Consider the following 21,423-nt stretch of genomic DNA (forward strand, 5'->3'; position numbering starts at 1 on the left):
TTTGAAAAGATTAAAAGACTTTTTTAGTTTTTTAAATTTATTTTTTCTTTTCTACATAAATTTAATTTTGTTGTCTGAATGATACGGTTGTTACCGTATACATAGTAAGGTCCCAAACTGCCTTCGAATTGATATATAAAGCAAGCTGTGTATAAAGAGTGATCCAATGTGGATCCAATCATGATCCAATCTAAATATCAAAAATATGACTTAATGATTTTTGGGAAAACGAAAAAAAGAAAAATCGTTAACTTGAAATTAAAATATTTTATTGAAGATAAATTTGACTGGACGTTAAATATTGGCCCTGTTTCGACCACCTACAAAAAATAAATGATAGATTATTTTGGTTTCATTAAAAATTATCTAAAAACTATACTTATGCTTAAGACTGTGCTTTCTTTTCGGGCCAGAACATGCTCGCTTAAACTAAACAGCAGACCTAGATTTAGTTGAGGAATATCGTAGAAAATTGTTAAAGTCAACATCATAATCGTAATACCCAGGAAGAGGTAAACTAAAAAAAATTAACATAATATAGTTTATGATATTTTAAATATTTTTTTTTCAAATAAAAATTGGTACTTACTTGTCGTGACAATTTTGTATAAGGATTTATAAGGTGAAATAACTGACGAGTCTCCTGCGATATAATCTCCCAGACCTATTGTCGTTAAAGATATAAAACAGTAATACAAGGCGTCGAGGTAGCTCCAGTCTTCTTCCAAGTAGTAGAAAGCACCAGCCGGTAGGACCAAGAAAAATATCGTCAGAAGTGTTACTAGAAATCAAGAAAATTCTAAGATCGTACAGTTTTAGGGTACAAACATAGTGGGGCATCTCGAAGCGATGCTCGCAGCGATGCCTCACTATGTAGGTGCCCTTAGCTACATGTAGGGGAAAGTCGCCTATACCGGTAGATAATAAAATTATAAGTTTAATAAAGAGACCAGTAATATGTGCAAGTTCCTTATAAAAAATACAAAGTAAAGATTCTTTGTATCTGTATTCTAATATTTCCATGACATTTGGTAAGGTGGTTTTCTATGACTTGAGGGAAATGTAATTGATGATGTGGGGATATATTTTTCTCAAACTAGAGAATCATTCCTTTACATTCCACCTGGTTAAACTTCACCTTACCTTTAAAAAGACCGCTAAGTAATTTATTTTATTATTTTAAATGATGTTGTCTAAACAGTACCTCTAGTAGAACTGCAAGTATAGCAAATGTCAGAGCAAATGTTACAAAAGGATTTTAAAGGTGTAGCCAAAGAGTGTGTAGCATTTGGTCTGAAGGCAAAAATCATTACACAGATGCTGATTTGAGGTACAAGATGACTCGCAAACTGTGCTGACAGTATAGTAGTTGCAAAACGAGTTAAAATAAACGGTTCGGAATATATGATATTTATTAACAAATTAACTCAAAATTGATGTTTTTTTTTTAACTTTTTAACAAAGCGTTAAGGTGGCTACACACACTACTGCAAGCTTGACAAGCATGCATAATTTACCTTCGCCGCCATACGATACATGCATGCTTGAACAAGCTTCAGTTTTCAGTTTATGCCGCGAAAAAGATGAAGGAAGTCCGCGAAAAAGAAGAAGGAATCCTGAAGGCATTTACCGTAAACCGGGGCTACTTCGGACAACACGGGTAAATTCGGACAACGGGTCCTTGAAAGAGAAAAAAAATTGAGGAGGGTAGCGAAATCATCAAAGCGGCCGCGTGTGGACTGGAACGTGTTTAAAACAGTTGCCCTCAGACGTTTCTTAAGTACCGAGTGTTTTTCTGGCCCGGCGTATTTTTTACGTCAATTTTTGTAAGTATGCAATTTTTGTTGTTTTTTTAAAGTGGAAAAAGTAACTGGCGTACAACTAAACCTATTATTCATAAAGTCGTACTTTTTCCAGTATTCAGTACGTATATTATCTGAAAATGTTTTATGTAATTTGAAGATTTTTAATCGTTCAATTTTTTTCCCAGATGGTCGTAAGCAAAAAAATCATATTTTGAAGGCTAACTTCGGACATAGTTCGAAGTTACAAAAAGCAACTGGGGAGTCGCCCCTACCAAAATTATTCACCAGAGATGTTACAGCAAGCAGTAGCAAATGTCAAAGCCAAGCGAAAAACCTTAAGAGAGGCGGCTGAGTATTACAGGATTCCCAAATCCACAATTGGGGATAAAGTTAAGGGGATTCATGATAAGAATCCAGGACGGCAACCAGTGCTAAGTATCGAGGAAGAGGCAAAGTTTTTGACTGATATTTTTAGAAGTAATCAATCTTTTTTAATAAAAATGTCTTAAATAATGTTTGAAGTTATTAATTTTTTGAGTTTTTAATAAAAAATGAACTTGATGTTTTTTTAAAACTTATATTTTTGTCCGAAGTTTCCTTTTAACTGGTATAACATCAAATTTACACATTTTTAAAGGCATGTCCGAAGTTACCCCACCTATGGGGATAACTTCGGACACTTTTCAAACAAAAAAATATATACGTTAGAAAAAGAAAGTTCAACATTTTTTTTTTAGTTAGACATAGGGGAAGGATATAGTAACCCACACAAAAAATATTGGTTGAATTTAAACACACTTAGGTCAAGAAACTTACAAAAAAACTCAAAAACTGTCCGAAGGAGCCCCGTTTTACATCTTTTTAATAACCGTATACTAATAACGGCATCCTTATCGGTTTGGCTGTCAATTAATATATACTTATTAAGTAAAATTTTGTATGCTGCATCCTTCTTCACCCTATCATGATATTCTGGTGATTTAATTCGCCAAAGACACGGCGGATTTTCGTATGCGCGAATAAAATCTTCCAATAATCATCGATTGCTCCTTTTTAGATCGCTAGACATAATGGCGACGCGACGTACAGGTCATTTACGATCACGGACTGAACTAATTGTTTGTACAAGCTGAATACATGTGGTACACACGTACCGTTTTGTTTGTCCAAGCTTGCATGATTCAAATTCATTCAATCATCAAGCGGCTTGCACAATTAAAATGCTTGCGCAAATTTTCCCTACAGACGCTACAGTTTGCTTGTACAAAAAGATTGTTCATGCATGCTTGTCAAGCTTGCAGTAGTGTGTGTAGCCACCTTTACGGTTTACCAAGCTACTCTCCCCTATATCGACTTATTTGTATACTTCTTACTTATAATTGCAAGATGTAGCAATCTGATGTTAAACGAATTATACAGGTCTTCGAGTTTGAGATTGAGCCAGTTCAATAGCCACCAGGCCGGCACGAGGAATCTTTCCACCAATCCTGACAACAATATCAGGGTTAAGGGAATACCCACGAGGGCGTACAATATGCAGAAAATCTTCCCAATTCTGGTTAAAGGGGTTATTCGACCATATCCTGAAAACCAAATACACATATACAGGGTGGCGCACCTCATTCGCCTCGGTTGATTATACGAAAACGGAAACGTGTAGAAACAAAAATTTTTATGGGTGTATGTAGAGAGGCAATGTGCATTATTTAAAATTATTTTAAAATGTACAGGGTGTGTCAGAATTAAGATCCATACCAAAGTGTTATATTTTTTCTTGTGGAACACCCGGTATTTTATTTCATTTTTGAATTCTTGGGCATAAAATAAGGCATTTATTATAAGGGCGTAGTATGTTTAAAAGTTTTGGTTTTTGAGATATTTAAATATGCATGCTATAATAAAAAAAAACACCTTGTAAATTACTTTTCAGAATTAATTCTTGTGCTGACTTTCAAGCCAAAGAAATAAACTTTACTAAAAAATTTGTTTGCTTCCTTAAATGTACACAGGGGTGTCAAAAATTGCTGGTCTATTTTAAATATTTATTTTACATAAAAACTTCGTTATTTCAAATACAACACTATGTATTTTTTCAAACAAGTCGAAGCAGAATTAAATGCTCTTTCAAACTACATTAGGGTTTCCTATACCTATCTGGCTCAGATTTTGAATAAAAACCGATTTTTCAATAAAATGGCAATTAAGGTGGCTAGTGTCGCCATGGCAATTTGCTAGTGACAGTTAGCAGCAGTTAGTAGCTATTTTCAAAATCGACATTAGTTTATGGACTTTATTTAAATTTATAACAGTTTACTTTTATTTAATTTACCTACAATAGTTTAGTAAAGTCATTAACATTATTTTATGAAGAAAAATAAAGAAGTATTGTAGTTCTTTTTGAGTTATATTACGATGACTTGTAGGCATATTGGATTTTCTATAAAAGAACCAATTAAGGCAAATTCATTTTCTTCACTTCCAACGACAGGTTTCTGCCTAATAGGTTTTTCATATACTACACTATCAGCTCTGCGAAATAGGAAAGGTAGTTTTTCGAATGCTATGGCGACCATAAAATAATTAACTAGAAAGAAGTGTCAACTCTGTGTTAAATCGTGGAAACAGGATACGCCACCGAAAGCCTTCGTTGTCGTCTGGAGAACTAATTTTCCAATTGACAGGTTGACATGATGGCTTCGTATTTATTTCCGTTTCCGGTTATTCAATGGCGAGCCCTCTTTCAGTTTAAATGTATTTTGTACTCTTTCTTATCATAAATAAAACAAAACAAAATTTTATTCAAACATATTTATTTGAAATATGGGACAACGTGACTAAATATATATAAAAAATAAAGAATTGAATGATTTCAACAGCAATTACTTAATTATATGCAATTTTAACGTAAATTAGTAAGGTACAAGCATGACCTACAGTAATTTGTAAATAAATACATGTATTCACAGCCATCAGGGACAGAAAACGGGGGCAGGATCATGAAAACTTAGGAGCCTTATACAAAAACCTGAAAACAAAAAAACAAATTTTTTTATACTAAAATTAACAAATAAAAATATCAGTAGGTATAAAATACAAATATACTGTTTAAAAAAAGCGTCCATTATTCCCAAAGAGACCTGGTTTATAAATCAAAAAAGAAGCAAAAAAGAGAATTTTAGTCGGATAACAATGGGATTGTATCAGTCAGATTTATTGCATTATTGACAATAAATCGCACATACTGGAGATAACTAATGTTGGCTATAGTTAAAAATGATCTTACCTTGCTGTAAATTGTTTCCATTTTCAAAAAAATCGCCGATCATAAACATAACAAAATTTTCTTGCATCTAAAAAATACAGAAATAGTGTTTATTTACTACCTATTTTTAATATGCATGGGACATACCTAGTATTGCAGAAACGTCTTTTTCTCCAGGATTTTTCATGTAATATATATTTTATATGCTTTATTACCTTTATATTTATAAGTTTCTGCCGAAATATCAAATTGAATTTACAAAACAAAAGTAATGGTGGGTTCATACAGCCAAATAAAATAAAATAAGAATAAAATAAAATAAGAAATAAGGAATTCTTATTTGTGTGCATTCATACAGTCAAATAAAATAAAATAAGAAATATATATTTGCTCATGCGCAGTACGATGAGGCTGGATAAAAGTTAACTTTTACGATTGTTTATAGTAATTTTACTATTTATAGTATATTTATTTATTCGTTGCCTACTGTATTATACATTTTACTTATGTGAAATTATAAAATAAATTAAATCCAAACTGAAAATATTTGTAGGTTAGAATTAAGCGTGCGCAAAGCCGTTTTCACATAAAATAAAACAAGAAATTAAAAGATAAAGACTTCTTATTTTATTTGTTATTTTATTTGGCTGTATGAACGCATGTACGGTATCCCATATAACCAACTTTCTTATTTTATTTTATTTTATTCTTATTTTATTTTATTTGGCTGTATGAACCCACCATAAACGGAGAGAATTAAAATGGCGTCGAAATTTGTTCTAGAACAAATCTGAAGTTGTCTCTGAAATCTGTCAATTCTAAACTGTGAAGTTAGACAATAGTTAGAGAGAAACATTGCTGTCCTTGTCTAGGCGGCCATACTTGTCGTCAGGAGATGACAGGAATGACACTAATGACTGTTTCCAATTTTCCTATTTCACTGTCACCCCCCTGATGGCGACACCAGCCATCTTGATTACAGTTTTATTAAAAAATCGCATTTTATTCAAAATCTGAGTCAGATGGGTATAGGAAACCCTAATATAGTTTTAAGGATCATTTAAATCTGCTTCGACTTATTTAAAAAAATACATAGTGTTGCATTTGAAATAACGAAGTTTTTATGTAAAATAAATATTTAAAACAGACGAGCAATTTTTGATACCCCTGTATACATTTAAGGAAGCAATCAAATTTTTTAGTAAAGTTTATTTCTCTGGCTTGAAAGTCAGTACAAGAATTAATTCTGAAAAGTAATGTACAAGGTGTTGACAAACTTTTTTATTATAGTATGCATATTTAAATATCTTTAAATATCTTATAATAAATGCCGTATTTTATGCCCAAGAATCCAAAAATGAAATAAAATATCGGGTGTGTGTGTGTGTGTGTGTTCCATAAGAAAAAATATAACTTGGTATGGATCTTAGTTCTGATACACCCTGTGCATTTCAAAATAATTTTAAATTATGCACATTGCCTTCCCACATATACCCATAAAATATTTTGTTTCTACATCTTTCCGTTTTCGTATAATCAACCTAGGCGAATGAGGTGCGCCACCCTGTATATAGGATGTAGACGGTGTTTGAAATTCGAGTCTCATTACAGCTCAGTAATATTATGGCTCAAATTGCGATATATCCGACAAAATTCAGAAAGTTTTGAAAATTGGTAGGTATGTTGGGGATAGCATGTGGATTACTAAACCGAAAAGTTCCCACCCCTAAATAGTGTGCGTCATCCCCCAGGACACCGTTTCTACCCCCATTTTGAGTTTTTTTAGATAATCTCGGCAACGGCGCAATTCTCGACAAAAATACCTATATAGAAAATTGTTCTCCATAAAATTCTCTATCAAAAACTTTTTTTCTAAAGTTAATAATGCATTATTGTTAATAATAAATGGCAAATACGGCACAAATATAAGGGTTGGTTATGACTAGCACTATCTGCAGTTCAATATAATTTAAAGTTTAATGTTTAACGCTAACAAAAAGCAGTAACCACTAAAATTATACTTGGAATTTAAATATACGTTTCTCTCACACTCCTCTACCCCTATAAAAAGGGTGATTTGTACTTATTTCCACATCACCCTAGAAGTAAAGTAGGTATTTGATGCGTTTTTTAAATGGTATCCCCTGTAGGCCTAATCCACTAATTATCAAATGTTAAAGATGGGATTTTATTTAAAAGTTTAAAAGTGCGTCGTGCAAATCGTGTAAAGCCGATATCTAGTTTGAGCAATACAGTGAAAATTAATGGCAATGATGTTCAAGTTGACTCAACATTACTATTTCAAAGAATTATTTGCACCGTTCATTCTAGCCTGGAGTTAAACAAGTGGTTTAGTTTCGAATTAGCTTCACTACCTCTTTCTCTTTTCGATGTGAAAGGGCTAATGAGGAAAACTAATAAAGCAGAGCTTTATACCAGATTGTCAATAAAGTTCCAGAACGAGACCATATTTTTGAAAGCAGCGAGTATATGTCATTGAGGAGGATATTTGCTTCGCCGTGTAATATGGCCAAAAAAAGGCCATTTGACATTGTTTACAACGCTTACGTTAGTTACATAAAAAAAATTATGGGAATAGAGTAACTGTCGTGTTCGATGGTTATATGGACAATGCAAACAGCACGAAGAGCCTAGAATGAAAGAGGCGGCTACTTCAAAGAAGCTGTCCTCAAATTATATTTGACGAGAATACTGTTGTCTCTAAAACTGAGCAGAACTTCCTAAGTAATTTGTTTAACAAAGAACGTTTAATCACAGAACTAGTAAACAAATTTAGGAAAGAAGGTATAGAAGTATTTGTTGCTGCAGATGACGCCGATTTATTAATAATTCAAACTGCTATAGAAATATCTAATAATTGCGATACAACTGTTATAGTAGGGCAAGATATTGACCTGCTAATTCTTCTTATTGCACCTTCTCCGTCTGACAAAGATATCAAATTTTTAAAAGAAAAACAGGGTAATACTTGCAAAAGGATTTACAGTTCTCAAGATTTACAATCCGCAACTTTTTTAAAAAATTGCAAAAACACTATATTATTTGCGCACGGCATTAGCGGCTGTGACACAACCTCGGCTTCTTTTTCCAAAGGAAAGTTAAATGCAATCAATGTATTCGCTAAAAGAAGCGATTTACAACATATTGTGCAAACTTTCAATAATGAGAAATCTACTCATGAAGAAATTGGAAACGTAGGAGAGCAATTTATTTTAGCTTTATACAACTGTACCTCAGCAGAAAGCAGTCTAGTTGAATACCTATTTATGTACTTCAACAAATTTGTTGGTAAAGCCAACAACATTGTCATGTTGTCAACCAACTTCTGCTGCACACTCGGCAACACTCGTATCGGGTTTTTCACCAAATTCAAACATGGAGAGGAAAGGACAAACAAAGAGCCAGCCTCCGCATCTGTTTTAACGCTTATTTCATGTTCATGCAAATTAGGGTGCAAATACAGATGTAGCTGCAGAAGAGCATGCTTGCGTTATTCTACAATGTGTTATCATTGCCATGTGGAAGATGAAGATTACTAGTTAACATTTGATAATAATTATTATATTTTTAGGCCTACAGGCGATACCACTTAAAAAAACGCATCAAATACTTTACCTCTAGGGTGATGTGGAAATAAGTACAAATCACCCTTTTTATAGGGGTAGAGGAGTGTGAGAGAAGAAAGTATATTAAAATTCTAAGTATAATTTAGTGGTTACTGATTTTTGTTAGCGTTAAACATTAAACTTTAAATTAGATTGAACTGCAGATAGTGCTAGTCATAACCAACCCTTATATTTGCGCCCTATTTGCCACTTTATTACTAACTTTAAAAAAAAGGTGTAATTATCTTTTTGATAGAGAATTTTATGAAGAACAATTTTCTCTATAGGTATTTTTGTCGAGAATTGTACCGTTGCCGAGATTATCTAAAAAACTCAAAATGGGGGTAGAAACGGTGTCCTGGGGGATGACGCACACTATTTAGGGGTGAGAACTTTTTGGTTTAGTAATCCTCATGCTATCCACAACATACCTACCAATTTTCAAAACTTTCTGAATTTTGTCGGGTTTAAATCGTAATATTACTGGATTATTATTGGAATCTCCGAAACTAGAATTATTACTATAGTTTGTCCAACGAGAGGACAGTAACATAGTCGTCTGTCATTTTAATTAACAGGTAAATTGTATTTTCTGTCATTTTTTTGGGAGTCGCCTGTCTGACTCGTTGGACAGACTTTATACTACCAGCGACCGATTAAATTTAACATTTATTATTTATGAAACAATAAAAAATCTCTAGACCTAGATGTTGATATGAGCGCCTGGCTATAAGCTGGATTTTTACCTATAGTCGTCACTACACAGCTGGTAAAAAATAACGATTGTCCAAAACTCCAGTTGAATTCATCGGTTTGGTTGAATCCTACAGATATGCCTTTTTTCGTGGCTTTGACCACCTCCTGCATCAATTCCTCAAGCGATTCCTCTGTAAAAAGTAATACAAACATTCTTAAGATCGTATAGAAAAAAAATTGGCGCCGGGAGGCACGTATAGCCGCCCATACTAAAATATGTTAATAAAAAGTTGGTAGGCAGTTCTTTTAATTTCAAAGTAAAGGAATTTTTCCAATTTTGGTTCGCGGTTATTTCCCCTATCCGCCACCTAAGATTTTCTCAAAAACGGACTACGGAAACACGGAATATCTCAAAAACTGCAACTTTGACTGATTTTGATGTTATTACAAATTTTGTTGCAAATATTATTCTTAATTTTAAATTGAAAACCGCGTTTCGCTAGCTACTGTAATTTTGGAGTTACGATTTTTTAAATTTTTTAACCCCCTCCTATACCCCCTTTCCAACCCCCCACCCCCACCAAAAACTAATGGCCAGATTCTCGGGTGCCACAGTATTGTATGTGTATTGTGCCAAATTTGGTTAAAATCGGTTTAGCGGTTTTTGAGTTATCGTGTTACAGACGGACAGACGGACAGACAGACAGACACCAAGAAAACATTTTGTATTTAGGTCATTTACGACCCAAATACATAACGCATTTTGAGCGAAATTAAAAAAACTTTTTTTTCCGATCTTTTTTAATAGCCTACCATACCTATTGGTATAGTCGGCTAATAATAAAACCTAGATATTCACGGAATTGTCTTTATATAGTACAGGGTCAGTCAATAAATAGTAAAGTCGGTAAAGTTCAATATCTCATTTGTTTTGATTGAAAAAAATGTTAAATATCACTTTACTTTTAACGCCTATAAAGACGATTATTTCGCTAACTATGTTAGCGTCATAAAACTTCAGTGTTTTATTTTGCTGTTGTAACATTAAAGGTTCCAACCCCAACCAGTGCCTTCTATTAAAAGATCAGCCTCCGTGCGAGATCTATGACGTCACGCTAGTTAGATATAACGGACTAATAAATATGTTGTAGAATACATGGAAAACATAATTATTTCTCAGATTTTTGGTTTGTATTTTAAAAATGATATAGTTTACATAAAATATACATAATATACAGTTAATAACTACAACATATATACCTATTTATAGTAATAAATACTTTAGCAAATAAACTATGAACCAAACAAATGCAGCAAATGTTTTACAATGTACAAATAATGTATAGGTACATAAGATAATGGGTAAAATGTAAATATATTTTAAATTTTGGGGTTTGAAAATCGATCTAATTTAACAAAAAACATTCAATATCTACTAATAGTGATGTATTATTATTTGCATTCATAAAATTTATATGTATATTTTGCAAGTATCAATGTTCGAAAAAAGGCGTCAGCGATGGCTATGAAATGAAGATCGCTGGCATTTTATATGTAAAATTATTCTAAAATTTTTGATTTTCTTGGGATTTTTAGGTTCGGGAAAAACGCTGATTTAAGTTTTCATTTGGGTTTTCATTATTTTTATTTGGTTTAAAAAAACGTTTTGGCTAACTATAGCCTTCATCAGTGTTGTGTCATATGAGAAAAATAGTGTCGAATATACTCCAAAAAATTACATATACAATATAATTCACACCTCATAATGTTTACTGCAATTAATAAACTAATATAAACTTATCAAAAGATGACCACATATTTTTTAAAATTATTATTCTTAACACTAAAATTATCTACATTGACTATGGAGTACGCAAGTACGCAGTAAACATTATGTGTGTGGTGTGAATATTTTATATGTAATTTTTTGGATTATATTCAACACTATTTTTTTCATATGACACAACACTGATGAAGGCTATAATGTTAGCCGAAACGTTTTTTTTAAACCAAATAAAAATAATGAAAAACCAAATAAAAACTTAATCAGCGTTTTTCCCGAACCTAAATCCCAAGAAAATCAAAAAATTTAGAATATTTAGAAACAAGGTTCAAGAATATCAAATTTTCCAAGATTGTAAAATTCCAGTTAATTATTTTATGTGTACAGTTATTTAGGGAATGTCACCGATGTTCATTTCCAAGCCAACTAGATGCCGATTTTTTTCGATGATACGGTATAATTCTTACGTAAAATGTAAATAACATTAAACCAATTAAAACAAAGAAATATGAATTTCTTAGTATTTTTAGTAACACCTTTATTCTTAAAACTTAATTTTGTATTATGCAAATATACCAATTTTATTGTTATTTTATTCATATTGTATTCAGCCATCACTTAAATATTTGATATTAATTTGGTATTATAAATAATCAACACTATTCATTAAAAATTACTGAACAAATATATGTTATGCTTAACAACTTGACATACATTATATATTATCAAACAAAAACACATTCTTCTTTTAAACTGTATCAGTCTTGTCTTTACAAAAATCTTTTTTAAAATTTGAACTCAAAATAATAATCTTTTTCATGATCTTTAATAAACATATTCATTATTTTTCCCTAGATCATAATACCTACTTACGTGTTTGAATCTATCGAAGCTGAACCAACAACATTTGGAGTGGAGATTCCACAATATGCATAAAATAAACATAATTGTCCAGTTTTCACTAATACCATCATGGGAGAATATTATTTTTAAATTTATTAAAGATATTTTCAATAGAATTGTCTTGATTTATAACTCGTACCCACTTTTCTTGCTCTTCCGGACACTTTAGGCTGCCTAGTACTACTATCCTTTCCACCAGGAACACAACAAAGATGAGGCCATAGCACCAAAAACACACTCCACTTAAGCTTTATTGATGAATTGTTAGAGTCTTAAAAACACACAAAAATCACGATGAGTAAAAAATGTATGGGCACTTTTAGGTTAAATCACTTACACAACGTGTAATTTTTCAATTTTTCTATTTTTTTTATGCGAAACCGAGAGTGACCATATATCTGGTAGTAATTTATGTCACTTAAACACCAAAATAATTAGTTTTTTGCACTACAATAATAAATAATACCAAAAATCATAGAGTTAAAACCAAAAATCAACCGACAAAATATGAAACGGAATCTAACCCAATATCTAAGTATGTACAGCTGATGAAGTAAATAAAAATCCGCCTCCAGGCTGATCTTTTAAAGAACGGCAGTGCCCCAACCGTATTTATTTTAAGGAGTGATAAAATATACAGGGTGCTCCGAATTGTATTCCGGAAACTTCGGCAGTATATTATGCAGATAAAAATAAGTAAAAAAGTTCGTATAAATGTATGTTCTAAAATGCTTAGTTTCAGAGATACAGGGTGTAGAAGTTTCACTTTTATTTCGATTTTTTCCAAATAATTTCTCAAGTAATGTCAATATTTGGATGAAAATTGGTGTCTAGAAGTTTTTTAACATGAGAAATTTGATTTTGATGTCAATATGACACCTACTGGGAGAGGGCACCACCTACATGTGTTTGAACTGTTTTGATGCTTAATAACTTTTTGTCCGTGCCTGTATAAAACTGCCGAGGGAAAAAATATACATCTCTGTAACTTTTTACGTAATACATATCTCTTTTGAAAAATCGCTACGAGCAACCGTTCTCAAGATATTTAGAATGGAAATAGTCAATACATGTCATTATTGACGAAAAATAAACACGTTGAGTAGATAGTTATTTCACTGAAATAATAAATCTGGGAAACTTATTTTTTTTAAATTAATCATAAATTTTTCTACAAAAAACTGATGATACAACAGTTTGTGTTGAACTTTTGGCACAAAAACTTTCAAATTTATGATCTCAGTCTAATAACTAGTTAGTCATCATGCTTAATTTATGTCAATGGTTACCGTGACAGGTATTGATAATTTCAATTCCAAATATCTCGAAAACCAATACTCGTAGCGATTTTGACCAAGAGACATTTTTTATGTAAAAAAAGTCGTAAATGTATATTTTCTTACTCAGTGGTTTTATACAGGTACGGACAAAAAGTTATTACTCTTCAAACCAGTTAAAAAATATGTAGGTAGCGCGCTCTACAAGTAGGAGTCATATTGACATCAAAATCAAATTTCTCATGCCAAAAACTCCAGGCACCAATTTTCATCCAAATATTGACGTTACTTCAGAAATTATTTGGAAAAAATCGAAATAAAAATGAAACTTCTACACCCTGTATCTCCGAAACTAAGCAATTTGGGACATATATTTATACGAACTTTTTTACTTATTCTTATCTGCAGAATATGCTGCCGAAGTTTCCGGAATACGGTTCGAACCACCCTGTATAACATAAAATTATTTTTGAGTATACAGGATGCTTCAAAAAAGTTTAAATGCAGAATGTGCTGCATTTGATATCAATTAAACTTTTAGATATGCAATCGAGGGCACGATTTTTAAATTCATTGTTGCCAGCCATGGACATATTCGGCGCCGGGCTGACTAACTAGAATTTAAATTTCGCGCTGGGAATTCAGGGGGCAGCTCTGCTGTAAAAAATATCAAGTTGCCACATTTATTTATTTATTTCCTGACATTGTCATTTCTTTTGACACTTTAGTTTTGTATTACGAGTTTTTGGTTTAAATAAATAGTATTGTGATACTTTAAGCCTAAAAATGGTTAATAGCAGACCTTGCAGTCGAACATTGTTCTTTTTAGAACCTCCTTTAGTGCGAAGTGGTACAGGATAACTTAATAGCCGTAAAAAACTCCCCGCAACTTTATTAGAATATTTTGAACGGGAAAACGGTAGTAATGACCCTTTATCCCTTAAGTGCTATTAAGAAGGTGAGTTTTGTTGATGTAAATAATAAGCAACAGTTTGTATATTTATAATTAATTTTTTTTTGTTTCCTAAAATATTTTGATTAAAAGAAAATATGCAAAAGTGTGCAACGCTGTGCCGGTCAAGTTAATCACGTGACTAAAAGTTTATTTGATATGAACTATAGATTTAAAGCATATACAGGGTGTTTCAAAACAAATGCGAAAAACTTCAGGGGGTGGTTCCTCGCTAAAAATAAAGGGTAGTTTGCTTTATAAACGTTGGGTCAAAAGTCAACCATTAGGGAGATATCGCGGTACAAAGATGGCGGAAAAATAATGTTTTTATTTTTTATCTTGAAAACTAAAAGAGATAGACTAATGACATTTTATGGAAGCATTACTGTTATGAAAACATACATTCCGGTAATTTTTTCATTTTTTTAAAATGAGTGGAAGGGGTTGAAATAAACTACCCCTATAATTCTTATTAACGAAATTTAAAGAAAAATCTTATCAAACACATGCAAAAAAATTAATTTCGATAGTTTAGTTTGTTTAGAAACTTTTTAATCTCTTCTGTTTTTTTGATAAAACTCACCGATTTGAAATTAAAAATTAAAATGTAAAGCATTGCCTGTCAGGACAAAAAAACATTTTCACATAAAGAAAAAAGGCTTCGGAATAATTAATTGATCGTAAGATAATAACGTATTGCAGTAGAGTAATGTCAGATAAAATAATATTAGAAACATGACAGTGACAGCGGCCAACTAGATTTTTTCCTAAAAAAAATACAGCAGCTCACTTGATTCTTTATTTAAAAATGTTTTTTGTCCTGACATGTATTGCTTTACATTTTATTTTTTAATTTCAAATCGGTGAGTTTTATCAAAAAAACACAAGAGATAAAAAAGTTCCTAAATAAACTAAACTATCCAAATTAACTTTGTATGTGTTTGATAAGATTTTTCTTTAAATTTCGTTAACAAGAATGATAGGGGTAGTTTATTTCAACCCCTTCCACTTATTTTAAAAAAGTGAAAAAATTACCAGAAAGTGTGTTTTCATAACAGTAATGCTTATTTTTCCGCCATCTTTGTACTACAATATCTCCCTAATGGTTGACTTTTGACCCAATGTTTATAAAGCAAACTAGCCTTTATTTTGAACAAGGAATCAACCCCTGAAGTTTTTCGCATTTGTTTTGAAACACCCTGTATATGTGACCTGAGCGGTATTGTGAATGTGGAAAAAATACACTTGGAGTGGTCTAAATTTTCTATTTTGATTGGTATTATTAATTTATTTTGTGACAATTTTATTTTATACTACCCATATTTCTATAATTTACATTCTTTATTTTGAAGCATTTTTATAGAATAATCGCTAGTTCGTTTGAAAATTCGTCTGTTATATGTTCATGATATTTCTTTTGATGGTTCGCCCAAAAACCGACATTCTGCCGAACCGCCGCGCCGCGCCGCATTTACAGAATCAACGAACCGCACAACGAATAGTTAGTATGGGGCTTAAAAAATAATTTATATTTTATACCTGATACATTCGGATTGAGTTTTTTAAAGTTCTCTATCTTGTTTTCGAGGTGAATTCTGGCAGTGATTTCCGTCGAAGTTTCTAAAAAACTGAAAACCACAGCTCCCAAACACAAAAACACAATATAAATCAACACGTAAGAGGTGTAATAAAACGAAGGTTTTTCTATACCGAGCAGCTTAGAATTAACTACTACCACCGAATTACGTTTGTTACGAGTATTTAAAAGGGGTTCGTTTGACGGAGATATAGCGCCATACGTCCGAAATTCCATTTTTTTTAATATATTCACTTTTATCACAGAAAAATATCACAAACACTCGATAATTTAATCACTGTATAACAAAAAATAACACTAGGTAAAACTATGTTATTTAATTTATTTTAAAACTAATGAAACAACACGTTAAAGTCCTGAACGAAGACATTTTAAAATTCTTTGTGCGTTTTCTATATGTTGCTAAGGAAATAAATTTAGTATGAAAGATGATGAGTTCCTTATTAGTTTGAAAAACAGTAATAACACATCTTCTTATCGTACATACAAACAGTTAGTTGGTTTGAGATAAATGTGGTACTTGTAAGTGATATCGAGAGTACTAACACGTGAAATTGATAAATATTACATTTATAGTACAATTGAAATTACACGAAACCTTAAACAGTTAAGAATTATAATTAATATTATAAACTTTTCTTTAAATTGTTTTGATAGTTAATCTGTGCGCGCAAAATCTTGCAACTGAATTTAAATGAGTTTGTTCTCAACAGATTGTACTAAAATTCTGCATACACATTTGTAACAGCAAAATATTGATAATGCATACTCTGTAATACCATTGTGGTACCTTGTTTTCGTGTTTTACCTGTTGTTTGTGATATGTATTATTATTTTATAAAGTTTATGTCGTTTGAGTCACTTTTCATATAGCACCGAAGGTGCGAATCTTAGCCATATGCACTACTGATACTGGTTTAAATCTGCTCTTGATGCAAGTAGTTCAGCACCAAGACCGTTGGTTGGTAAATGTTTAGGCAGGAATTCTAGAATGGCGAATGATTGACTTTTTTAATTCTCTGAATGAAATGAACTATCCACAATTTATAAGAGATGAATAGCCAATATTATTAGAGGATCAATCATGATGAAATTGCATTTGTTGCAATTTCATCATGATTGATCCTCTAATAATATTGTTTAACTTTGCAAATGTCTCGGAATTCAAATTGACCAGTTTCTTGATTGGTCACACCAGTTTTACGTTTCGAGTAAAACAATATATAAACCAATAATCAAGGACAATTTTGTACTACGCTAGTTTTGAGTCACGTGTTCGATATGCCATAATATTTTGGGGAATAAGTAATTTAACAGAGAAAATTTTTATAATACAAAAAAGGGTAGTTCGTTGCATGAGAGATTTGTCTTTCAGAGAAAGCTGTAGAGGTGTGTTTAAAGAAAGCAATATTTTAACGGTGTACGGAATTTATATATATGAATGTCTAATTTTTTTCTTTAAAAATTGTTATCTATTTAACACAGCATGTCTACATGACTACAATACAAGAACACTCAATATCAACTTCCCTCGACATCATTTGTCGTTATCTGAGAAGCATCCGTATTATATGTGTATCAGATTTAACAGTCTACCTAATGACATTAAAAATATTATTTGTGAAACTCAATTCAAAAAACGAGTAAAACTTCTGTTAATTAATCTAGAAACATATTCACTTAGAGATTTTCTGTAAGTTTTTTTTTTCAAATTGAACTTTATTGGGCATTCTGTTGTGTCTAAATTGTTACAAGAACTACTTGTTTAGAATTTACTAATTGTTTATAATTTAAGAATCAAGTGCTATTTTTTTTTGAATATCGTATAAGAACTTTTGTTTTTTTTTTGTTTTTGACGATCATTTCATTTTGTGTTTGTGCAGGCGCTATGTTTTGTACCTACCAATTCTGAAATAAAGATTATTTATTATTATTATTATTATTAAACTATAAACTTTTCATTTCTAACAACAATTTCTCTTGACGGATGATAATCAAAGGCCAAAATGGCATTACTCGCTAATTTTGAACTATAATTAGTGGCAAAAGTTAAAACTTTGTTAACTTTTTCTACTAAGTGAAAACTTTCACTAATTTTTACGTTCTCAATGCTTAACATTGAAATTAGAGAAAAAAACTTCTACGCTAATCGAAACCACTAATTTATTCGACTAATTTCGAGGTTCTGAATGAAGTTTAATTGATACTGTAATAATAATAGCTAATTATTTTATTAACTTTAATTTATTAAATTTGAAAAACTGCTAACTTAGATGAAATTATGAAAAAATTGAATTTGTATTCTTTTAAAATATGTCAAACTTTTTATAGTTTTTAATAAGTTTAGTTGTGCATTGGTGGTTTAACTATTTATTTTATATGATTGCATATAAATTATTAACTATAAAATATTCTTTAGATGTTTTCATTACTTAAATTAATATGGGTACGGATGGCAACGAACTTTGCCATTAAAATTCTTACTTTATTATTTATAAGATAAAATTGTTTATATAAACAAGGATGAATCGTATCAATTTGTAGATATCATTTTGAGGGCAGACTAAATGGCAGAAACTATTATCCGCTAAATAAGCTATATGTATAGTCTGTCAAGCAAAAGAATTATAATAACGACAATTTAATGTCTGTCGTTTAAATTCGACAGTATAATTACTTTTTTTTGGTAAAAATGAATAAGTTAAAATAAAATATCAAAAAAACATGCTGTAGAATTTTTTAAAAACAGTGTACAGGGTGGGTCAAATTCGACGCTTTTAAATGGAAACACCCTTTTCTATAGGAGATAGACAAAAACTAATATCGGTGTCTGGAGCTCAATTTTTGTCAAAAACATGATGGTGAAAACCGCATATCGATATCTGTTACCGTTTCGGAGTTACGGGGTGTTTTTTAAAAATATGCATTTTTAACAAATTGCTGTAACTTTTTTGCTATGGAAAATTTTGTATTTTTATGAAAACATTTCCAAAGCACCTTTTTACGTAGAATTTAATGGTATATATTTTTTTAAATTAATAATTTAAGAATTATCAACAGAAAATTTGATTTTTTATATGGGACACCCTGTATATTTTTAATTTATTGTAAAGAATTTAAAATTACCTTTCCAAAAATATAACACACTTGATATTTTCCTCGATTCCTCTTCGAGATAGAGTATATAAAAATTCGCCCGGCTTTAAATAAGTAGGCTTTGAACGGCACCGGCTGTAATGCAAAAAAATTCTGGCTGTGAGCATCAATTAAAACGAAAATGATATTTACTATAAGAGATGCAGAATTTTATAACAATTTAAAATATATTTAACCAACATCAACAAATTTACACTATATCTAATAACAATAAAAATAAACAGCAAACCATGACATGAGATTTTGCTACAGGTTTTCGACATATCGACCGTCTTCTGTTATGGACAGACGGGGCAGTTTTTGAACATTTCTCGCGGAATTCATTAACTCAGTGGGGGTGAAAGATACCCTCTCATAACTGCTAAGTATTTCTAATTCTTGTCTAGATTATACGGAAGAATAAGAAACCTTTATTCTTCCGCAAATATATCCATAGGATTAAATCCATAAGCACTAAGTCAGGCGGCCTCGACGGCCAACGGCTGGGATCTTGGTTAGCTATTCAATTATTCTTGAAATTGGCTGCAAAAATTTGCTGATAACTTCAGCGTTCAGAGGCGGTGCGTCGTCTTGCTGGAGAAATATGTTTTCGAGTTCCATTAAGGGCATATCATCAATAAGGGGTCCAAAGCCTACTAGTTAAAAGTGGCAAACTTTTAAAAATTCTGTATTTCGAAGGGGATTATAATAAAATATCAAGTGTGCTATATTTTTGGAAAGGTAATTTTAAATTCTTTTCAGTTAATTAAAAATATAGAGGGTGTCCCAAATAAAAAATCAATTTTTCTGTTGATAACTCTTAAATTATTAATTTAAAAAAAAAATATACTTAAACCATTAAATTCTACGTAAAAAGGTGCTTTGGAAATGTTTTCATAGAAATACAAAATTTTCCATAGCAAAAAAGTTACAGCGATTTATTAAAAATGCACATTTTTGAAAAACACCCCGTAACTCCGAAATGGTAACAGATATTGATGTGCGGTTTTCACCATCATGTTTTTGATGAAAATTGAGCTCCAGACACCGATATTAGTTTTCGTCTATTTCCTATAGAAAAAGGTGTTTCCATTTAAAAGCGTCGAATTTGACCCACCCTGTACTATATGTGTATACTGTATATAGCTATAATAATGAACATTTATACAAACCTTAGCATTTTTACCTGTAAGAAGAGGATGCTTTACGAGAAAATTTTTTCTTACTATAGCAAAATCTCTAGCAGCTTTGGTTTCGATGGGTATTTCTATGGCCGAAAATATCGAGGCACCAATGTTGATGAAGATGAAATAACCCAAAATAAATAGGAGAAATTTGATTTTATCTAACATCGTAAGAATTGGATATAAGTAGGTAAGTGCTCTTTGACAAAAACATTTCTGTCAACAAGTTGATTGATATTTGATCAAATCATTGTCAAAAGTATTTAAAAAAGTTTATTAATTTATACAGGGTGTCTCCATAATCCTGTGTCTTCATAAATTGGGGGTAAAATTTCGTATCCTCTAGCTTTAAAACATAAAAAGGCACAAATGTTCTTTTCAATGACATTAGCAAGTGCAACAGGGTTTCTAAAAAATTAATTTCCTTAGAGAGTAAAAGCTTAATTCGAGTTCCAAAAAGTACGGTTCTAGAACGGTTTAAAACAATCACACAGTCTAATTACGACAATCATTCATGTCAAAAATTGCAAAAAATCATATTGTGCCAGTGTTTTGAACCGTTCTAGAACCGTACTTATTGGGTATGAAAACGTTACTCTATGGTCTAGAAGTATAAATTTTGCTCGAGAATTCTTGAAGTGAGGAGGTAAAAGAAGGAACTTTTAGAGGATAAAGTGGGTAAAAATTGAATCCAACTGTTACATCTGGGTTTAGAAACATCAAATATTAATTTATAAAATATTAGCTTTGTATATCTATAAATACATAAAATAATATACAGGGTGCGTCTCAAAAGTGGCTCATCCCTATAATTTTTTTATTTTTTTCAGATAAATAAGAGATTTGGTATGTTAGTATATGACATAAATTAGGATTTATTGACGTATTCAATTGTTTTCTGTCATTTCCTGTTTCACCGGAAATGACTTCAACTTTTGATTTTTAAATGGCACTCTCGGTGTTTTGTCGCTTTGTTCGATAGAAAATGACACTCTGAATAGAATGACATATCATATGTCAACTTTTGACATATTCGAATATGGTTTATTTGAAATTGCAACATGCGATTCATTACGACAATTTGACTCGAAATACCAAGTGTGTGGTATGAAATTATTGGTAAAAAATAATTTTTCCAAATATGCTAATGAGCCACCCTCGTTCCATTTGAAAAAATTGAGATATGATTAAATATACGATTTG

At 31.3% G+C, this 21,423-nt stretch overlaps 1 protein-coding gene across 2 annotated transcripts; it reads right to left on the reverse strand.

Moving 5' to 3' along the window:
* Window positions 1-252: 252 nt before the first annotated feature.
* LOC115887050 (potassium channel subfamily K member 1-like) lies at window positions 253-20,433 on the reverse strand. 2 transcript variants are annotated; one of them, XM_030906381.1, is made up of 6 exons: window positions 20,223-20,433; window positions 9,440-9,580; window positions 3,179-3,388; window positions 590-781; window positions 380-517; window positions 253-320 (listed from the first exon to the last, which is right to left on the reverse strand). In XM_030906381.1, the coding sequence occupies exons 1-6, from the start codon at window positions 20,386-20,388 to the stop codon at window positions 295-297; spliced, it is 873 nt and encodes a 290-aa protein (XP_030762241.1). In that variant the 5' UTR covers window positions 20,389-20,433; the 3' UTR covers window positions 253-294. The 2 variants fall into 2 exon arrangements, with proteins under 2 accessions (XP_030762241.1, XP_030762234.1); XM_030906374.1 differs by lacking the exon at window positions 20,223-20,433 and adding an exon at window positions 15,844-16,432.
* Window positions 20,434-21,423: the final 990 nt, after the last annotated feature.

Source organism: Sitophilus oryzae, unplaced genomic scaffold (assembly GCF_002938485.1).
Source record: "Sitophilus oryzae breed Bouriz unplaced genomic scaffold, Soryzae_2.0 scaffold_1146_pilon_pilon, whole genome shotgun sequence".
NCBI lineage: Eukaryota > Metazoa > Arthropoda > Insecta > Coleoptera > Curculionidae > Sitophilus > Sitophilus oryzae.